Source organism: Amphiura filiformis, chromosome 14 (genome assembly GCF_039555335.1).
Source record: "Amphiura filiformis chromosome 14, Afil_fr2py, whole genome shotgun sequence".
Classification (NCBI taxonomy): Eukaryota; Metazoa; Echinodermata; class Ophiuroidea; order Amphilepidida; family Amphiuridae; genus Amphiura; species Amphiura filiformis.
The window spans coordinates 38,493,924-38,502,081 of record NC_092641.1 but is presented as its reverse complement, the minus strand read 5'-3'; the positions used below and the strand labels follow the sequence as shown (position 1 = coordinate 38,502,081).

Here is an 8,158-nt window from a genome sequence, read left to right as displayed (position 1 = left end):
ACTGAGCCATATTGTGTAACACGGATTACGAAGGGGGTGAGGGTTATTGCATCCCACCATATAATTTTCAATTATAAACGTCATATACCGTTATACAGGGTGTCCTTAAAAAAAGAGGCCCCACATTGCGCCCTCTTTTTCTCCTATTTCTGAAACGTTGATTAAATATATTTTGGTATGTAAAGAAACCCTAAATCGTTAGCTTTAATAAACCAAAACAATTCTTTCAATCGGCTCACAATTTTTGAAGATATGCCCTCTTTAAGAAATGTACCCGTTTTTCACTCTGTCCACGGATGAGGTTTGGCTACATCAAACATTTAAACGAAACACACGGTTAATGACATGGATAGATAATAGCATTAGTCTTGGGAAAGCATTCACTATAAGCGAGGATCACCAGCTAGCTTCAAACATCTTCGCAACCCCGTATTACTGCTGCATTCGCAAGTATCCGGCGCACAAGGCCTTAAGGATGGTACCAAATCTCCTCCGTGGACAGAGTGAAAAACGGATACATTTCTTTAAAAGGACATATCTTCAAGTTATGAGCCGATTGAAATAATTGTTTTGGTTTATTAAAGCTAACGATTGAACGTTTCTTTACATACCAAAATTTATTTGATCAACTTTTCAGAAATAGGAGAAAAAGAGGGCGCAATGTGGGGCCTCTTTTTTTTGGGACACCCTGTATTTGGTACTAATGTATAGCTATGGGTCTCATTTATTCAGTGATAGCAAGATAAGTACAAACATTCCTCACATAATGTCGCTATGATGTCATAATGTGAGGGCGCACATGGAAATATGTGAAATTCCGGCTATGTACAAAAGTATAGGCAAAATTGGTTTTTGGCTAAAAATGCGATTTTGAACGAATTTTCTATTCAATCTAAAAGGAAATGCCTATTTCAACCTACATAATTAACAAGTAAAAAGTCAGTAGAAAAATTGTACAAGAGCAAAATGAACATCATTGATTCTACTGTACAAATCAATGATGGGCCTCCCCCCCTCCAAATGGTCATCTCTAACGGCCGGTCATAACACCGGGTTAGGTGCTGGGGTTAAAAATTTTATCACTAAAATGATCGCAAAAGATGGATCTATGATTATCTTAGGTCGTTTTTTATGACGGATAACAATTCTTGAGCGTGGTACAACTCCTCCCTCTTCGTAGTTTTGGGGTTAAGGGGTGGGGTATAAACGTTTTGACAGTATTTTTTTTGGAACATGAGAGCACACCAGACAAATAATAATAATAATGTGAATTTCTAATGCGCACATCTCCACCAAATCAATGGCGCTCAAGCCGCGATACACGTATTAACTTAAACTACATAATAAAAATTAATTTACATTACAACGTAATCTACACATGAACAACAATCAATAGGTGAACAAAATATGGTGATGCACATCAGTAAAATGCTTCTTTCATTAAATGAGTTTTTAAAGAACTTTTAAACTGTGTTAAAGATGTACTTAGTTTAATGTGAGTTGGCAGATTATTCCAGAGACGTGGTGAAGCAATTGAAAAAGCCCTGTCCCCAAATGAATGTTTTGAACGAGGTTCGCAGAGAAGTGATTTGTCACTGGAACGGAGCATACGAGGAGGGTTATATCAGTGACTTCGGTTATATATATAAATGCCCTTTTATAAATGCGCACGTGACCAGATGGCCAGCACCATATTTGCATTGTATCACTGTCAATCACTGAAATGACGACCATTGAGGGAGTGGGTACAGTTGTGACCTTGTTTCGTGGCAAGGAACATTGGCTGGAGGTTCGATGCTATAAATTTGCAAGGATAAATCATGGATATCGAAGGATCATGATTATTGCACAGCACCCCCCCCACATGTACTAACATAACTAATTTTTATTTTATTTATTTATTTATTTATTTATTTATTTATTTATTTATTTATTTATTTATTTATTTATTTATTTATTTATTTATTTATTTATTTATTTATTTATTTATTTTTATTTATTTATTTATTTATTTATTTATTTATTTATTATTACTTATGTACTTAGGCGACGAAAAAAGAAAATCCTGTTCTACGGGCCCGACCGACACAGATTTTGAAACAATTGGGAAATATTTTTTTTCGGTACAAATGAATGCCGACCCAAATTTCGGAAATTTCAGGAACAATTTTTGTTATTTTCTCAAATTGCAAATTATTTACAGATTTTGGTGATTGTTTGGGTTATTTTAAAAAAAACCGACCGACCGACCGACCCTACTTGAAAGGTCCGTCCGCCCGTAGAACAGGGTTTCTTTTTTTCTTAGCCTTACTTATAATTTTATAAATATTATTTGTTCCCCATTTCGGCTAGGCAAAACCCAAATTAATTGGGTTTTTTGGGGGTTTTTTTGTGCTCAGTTTCCCCCTTCCGTGTAAAGTAAAACTTTATAAGCCGTTTGAACCAAACTGAACAAAATTGATGTAAATAATTACAATATATAATACCATGACAATAATGTGTATGACGACCATACTAGCTGAATAAACCATGCATAACATGTGTGATTGTACGTCAAATTGTCAAATAACGTATGAGCGTCATGTATAGTATACGAGTCTTCCTCAACATCTTCCAGCCGGGATGATTAGATCATGTACAGTCATCTACGTGTTTATACTCTAAATTGTACGACAAAGGGTGTACAGGTTATCGATTTATAGCATGGGGGACACAAAAAGGTGATTTAAAACACATTTTGAATTTGTTTTTAATTAATTGAATGTGAGCGAGCGAATATGTAAGTAGGGTTGAGGAGGTCAGGTGGGAACATCTAGCCTATTAAGTTCGAGGGTCATTATTCCGAAAAGGGCTAAAGTTATAGTTTCGTCAATTTACGTTAAAATTAGGGTCAGGGTTATGTTCAGTGGCGGCACTAGGGGGGGGGGAGGGGTGGGGGAGGGAAATACTTATCTTGACTCCCAAATAAATAAATCCATGACCCATTCCTCCCGAAGAAAATGACAGCCCCCTAAGTTCCCTATGATCACGTGCAAAATTATCAAATAACATCATCGGCAGCTACTCGGTTCTGACCTTAATGTTAGTAAGAATCACATTTCGTCATCAATATGGCTAATTTCCACACCCATTTAGCAGGGAAATAATGAAATATAAGTGTTTAAATCAGTTATATCTATATATCCGTCATTATTTTTTTTTATCCGTAATGGAAAATCCAAATAAAGAGTTTATGTTTCGGGTCAAATTATTTTGCCCTTTGCAATCAATGCCACTATTTTGCAAAATTCATTTTCGCCTATACTTTTGCGTGTGGAATTTGTGTATATCCGGGTACCTTACATCGTTGAACACGGTATGGCGACTTGTAGATGTCACGTGCGTATTTATAAATATATTTATATATATACCCAAAGTCCACTGTATATGGTTGAAGGAGACATTTGATATATTCTGGTGCAAGATCATTTAGTGATTTAAAAACAATGAGCAACAGTTTGTAAACAATTCTGTAACCAACCGGCAGCCAATGTAACTCTCTTAAAGCTGGAGTGATATCAAATAATTTTTTGGCAAATGATTAGTAATTATATTTTCTATATATTAAGGTGTATGTAGTTGGGATGAAAAGCCGACGATCAATTAAAAATTTCGACCTTTCGTATTAAAGATATGGATTTTTTTTCCACAAAACACCAAAGAAAATTAAGGTCTTTTTTGAGAAAAGAATGTATAACTTCAATATGAAATGTAAAATTGTTCAACTTTAAGTACATATCATTTGATTGAGAAAGTTTACTTCGAGGAATGTTAAATATAAAATTTAAAAAAAAATCAAATTGTAATGATTTGTCATAAAATTTGTATTACGAGGGTCATTCAAAATGTTCTACCTGTTGGGTCATAACTTTTGTTTGTTAAAGGTAGCTACTTGAAAATTTGCATACATATAGTTCGTAATGTCACCTACAGCTGGTGAAAAAATCATGTTAAGACCCCCGGGGGCACTCCAACTTTGGAGGTGACGCGTATGTAGGGCTGTTAAGACCCCCCTTTCAGTGTCGCTGTCAACCAAAGACCCCATATTTTTACGAACACATGTTCTGTCACCCGAAGACCCCCTATTTTTTCATTTGATCTGTCACCCAAAGGCCCTTACAAGTTCGATTTTGACAGCAACTTTCATTTTGTCACTTATTTTGAAAAAACAAAGAAATTTGAAGCCATTTAGAACTAGAAATTCTTTTTTCGAGGTTTCTGTGGCGCTGTTTTGGCTCTCACCCAAAGATTCCACTTAAAAAAAGGTCATGTTCTCGCCCAATGACCCTATTTGTTACATTTTGCTCTCGCCGAATGCCAAAAATCATGCTTTCACCCAATGACCCCATATTTTTTACATTTTGCTCTCACCGAATACCCCTTAGTGCGAAAGTGCCAGCCCTACACCTATCTTCTTCTTCTTCTTCGGCCGCCGTCACTACTGACGATTGGCTACCGTCTGGCTGCATCTCCTTATCTCCTTCTTCCAAGCCGTTCTGTTTTGAGCTAGACGCTTGGCTTGCATTAGGCTCATTCCTGTCCATTCTTTGATGTTGTCAAACCATTGTTTCTTCTGTCTTCCTCTCCTCCTTCTCCCTTCAACTTTTCCTTCTATTATCTGGAGTGTTAATGTACTGCCACTTCCTCTAAGGATGTGACCAAGGTAGGTTAGCTTTCTTGTCACCAACTCTCCAAGCAGCTGTCTCTTCACACCAAGTTCCTCAAGGATGCTTCTGTTTGTTCTTCTCTCCTTCCAACTGATGTTTAGCATTCTTCTCCAGAACCACATTTCAGCAGCAAGCACCCGGTTCTCATCTGCTTTAGTCATAGTCGAGCCCTCCAGGCCATAAAGGAGTACACTCCATACCAGTATCTTGATCAGTTTCATTTTCAGTTCTGTTGGAATGTTTCGATCATTCCACAAATCCTGAAGTTCGATCATTCTTCCTTTGGCCATTCCAATCCTAGCTTTGATGTCAGCCGTGTAATTTGCATTTGATTTTTTTACCGAGCCCAGATATTTGAAGTGGTCGACCTGTTCTACTTCTTCTCCATCTATTGTGATGTTGCACTCTTTTTCTACTGCCTCTGCGACAAGAAGTTTTGTTTTCTTCACGTTGAGTTTGAGATTCATGTCTTTGCCAGTTTCATCTATTGCTGTTGCCAATTTTTCTATGTCCTCTACTGATGTTTCAAGGAGTGCGGTGTCGTCTGCATAACGAAGGTTTGAGATTGGTATGCCTCCTACTACTTTGATGCCATAAGTATCTACATCAGCATCCCTCATCGCTTTCTCTGTGTATGTCACGAAAAGATATGGTGACGCAATACAACCCTGTCTCACACCTTTGGTCATGCTGAACTCATCTGTATTTTCACCATTCCACCTGATCTTTCCTCTCTGGTTTACATACAAGGATTGTAGCAGAGACACAAGATGTACTGGGAAGCCAATTTCTTCCATTGCAGCAAACAGTTTAACATGGCTGACTGAGTCAAATGCCTTCGAATAGTCAATGAACATGACAAAGACTCCTTCACCTATTCCAAGTATCTTCTCCATCAGTATCTGAAGGCATACCAACATGTCTCTGGTTCCTCGTCCTTTCCTGTAAGCAGCTTGTTCTTCTGGTAGTTCTTGCTCCAGCTTTACTTTCAGGCGATGTATAATGATCATCAAGAGAACTTTGCTGGTATGGCTGATGAGTGCGATGGTCCTGTAGTTGGAACATTGCTTGGGGTCCCCAGACTTGAATAACATCACAAACTCCTGTTTTTTTTCAGTCTTCTGGCCATTCACAGCTTGTCCATATGCTTGTGCATAGTTGGTGTAAAGCTTCTAGTCCATACCGTCCTGTGGATTTTATTAGTTCGGCTGGTACTCCGTCAAGACCTGGTGATTTCCCAGTCTTGAGTTGACTGACTGCATGCTCAACTTCAGATATGAGAGGTGGTAGCTCTACCTCTTCAACAGGTGTTTTTGGCATGGAAAGTGGTACTTCTTTATCTGGTTTTTCAAACAGTTTTCCACCATATTCTTTCCATCTGTTCATGATATCTTCCGATTCACTGAGGACTTTTCCTTCTATCTGTTCAAACATTGCCTTGGATTTTCCGGTTGCATCAAAGTCTTAATCTGCTTACATTGTTCATCAAGCCATGTTGTCTTATCTCTTCTGATCCTCCTCTGGATCTCAGCACGCAGTTCTTTATATCGCTGCTTCTGGGTTGGCGTGTTACTTTGTTTGCGCAACTTGCTCTTTTCCTCAGCTAGATCAAGTACTTCTTGGCTAATCCATGGCTTCTTGGGAACTCTTTTGGCTCTACCAATTGTTTGCTCAGCTGTGTGTGTCAAGATGGTTTTGTATGTTATCCACAAGGATTCAGGTTTAGTTTCACTTGATGTATTTTGGTTCATCGCTTCATTTCTGAATTGTTGTTCGGATTCACGCTTGAACTTGGCCTTGATGGTGGGGTCATTCAGCCTCTTAACATTCAGTTTGCCTGATCTTCTCTTTGGTTTGGTGCATGTTGGCTTCACTCGCATCTTTGCTGCCAGTAGTATGTGATCTGTATCACAGTCAGCCCCAGGGTATGTCTTTGCATCCAAGACACTCGATTTCCATCTTCTTTTCATCATGATGTAGTCAATCTGATTTCTGTAACGGTCGCCAGGTGATTTCCATGTGTCCAGGTTTCTTTTGTGATGTTTGAAGCAAGTATTCATGATAGCTAGGTTGTTGGCGCAGCAGAATTCAGCAAGCCTGTCCCCTCGTTCATTTCTGTCTCCTAGGCCAAACTTTCCGATTCCACATTTCTTGTCCTCGCCTTCTCCAACCTTGGCGTTCATGTCACCCATAACCACACATACATCTCCTTTCTTAATCTTGTCCAAAACTGATTGCATCTGTTCATAGAACTCTTCAATGCTTGCATCATCGTGACTGGTTGTTGGGGCATAAGCCTGCAGGTTGGTTATTGGTTTGGGCTTAGCAAGAAGTCTTACAGTGATGACTCGATCGGAGATGGGATTGTAGCTCGCAAATGCCTTGCATGCCGCTCCTTTCAAGATTATAGCAACTCCATTTTCTTTCTTCCCACTAGGTTTTCCTGAGAACAAGATTTTGGTGTTTTTGTCTGGTTGAAAAGATCCTTTACCTTTCCATTTAGTCTCACTGAGGCCAAGAACATCTAGATGTAGTCTATCTGCCTCTTCAAGTAGCAGCTCCAGTTTTCCATCCTGATTCATAGTTCTTACATTCCATGTTCCTATTTGGAAGACCTTTCCCTTCTTCCCCATCAGGTTGACATGAGACCGATTGGTAATGCTGCCGTCAAGCGCTATCCTTTCCGTAGGATTTGGGGTAACGCCGTCATCATTCGCACTCCTCTCAGGCTCAGCAACCTCTTCCTCAGTAGCATCTCGGATAGGTGCCCTAAGGGTCCCAACACCCATCTGTTTAACACGTATTCTTTCTGATCTGCGACTCATAATGGTATTCTCGGAAGATATTAAGACAGTGGGCTCCCGTTACCTTCTGCCTCAGTGCTGTCCCGCTGACTGGGATTCCTGCGGATCTTGCCTTTGCTGGTGCTTTTAAAGCATCTCCTTCAGGTAATGTTGCCATGGCACTGTCATGTACAACTTGTGCTCTTTCAAGAGAGCTCATCCGTCCTTGTAAATAGAAACTTGCATTCATTTTCATCAGGGTGTCCAGCCACCCTCCTTTTGCTGGATGGCCGTTGGCTCTTTCAAAAGAGCTCCTCCGCTCTTGTAGATGGATCTTGTATTTATTTCCATCGGGGTGTCCAGCCACCCTCCTCACTGGATCCCATCTGGAAAACCAGTGGGGTTGACGGTTTAGTCGCCGTTGGCCCGACTTACTCCTAATTTACTCAAAGGATATAAAGATATAGAGTTCAGCATTTAGTCCAGTTGCCACCCATACTAAATCATATGGGGATGCACCTGAGCCGCCACTGAGCGAGATCTGTGTGTATGTACCCACACAGTGGCATCGGTGAAGTCTTGATTTTTCCCAGGTCTCAGGTGCCTCTACCCTACAAGATGATGAAGACAACTAATATTCCTAGGCAACTGGATGCTGAGAAGGAGGAC

At 39.7% G+C, this 8,158-nt stretch overlaps 1 protein-coding gene across 1 annotated transcript; it reads right to left on the bottom strand.

Moving 5' to 3' along the window:
* Positions 1-6,124: 6,124 nt before the first annotated feature.
* Positions 6,125-7,495, bottom strand: LOC140169408 (craniofacial development protein 2-like). Its single transcript, XM_072192666.1, has one exon. The coding sequence runs from the start codon at positions 7,493-7,495 to the stop codon at positions 6,125-6,127; it is 1,371 nt and encodes a 456-aa protein (XP_072048767.1).
* Positions 7,496-8,158: the final 663 nt, after the last annotated feature.

What these genes read in the sequence shown, in the direction of transcription:
- LOC140169408 (XM_072192666.1), bottom strand. Translation starts at nt 7,495, where the DNA reads ATGGGTGTTGGGACCCTTAGGGCACCTATCCGAGATGCTACTGAGGAA.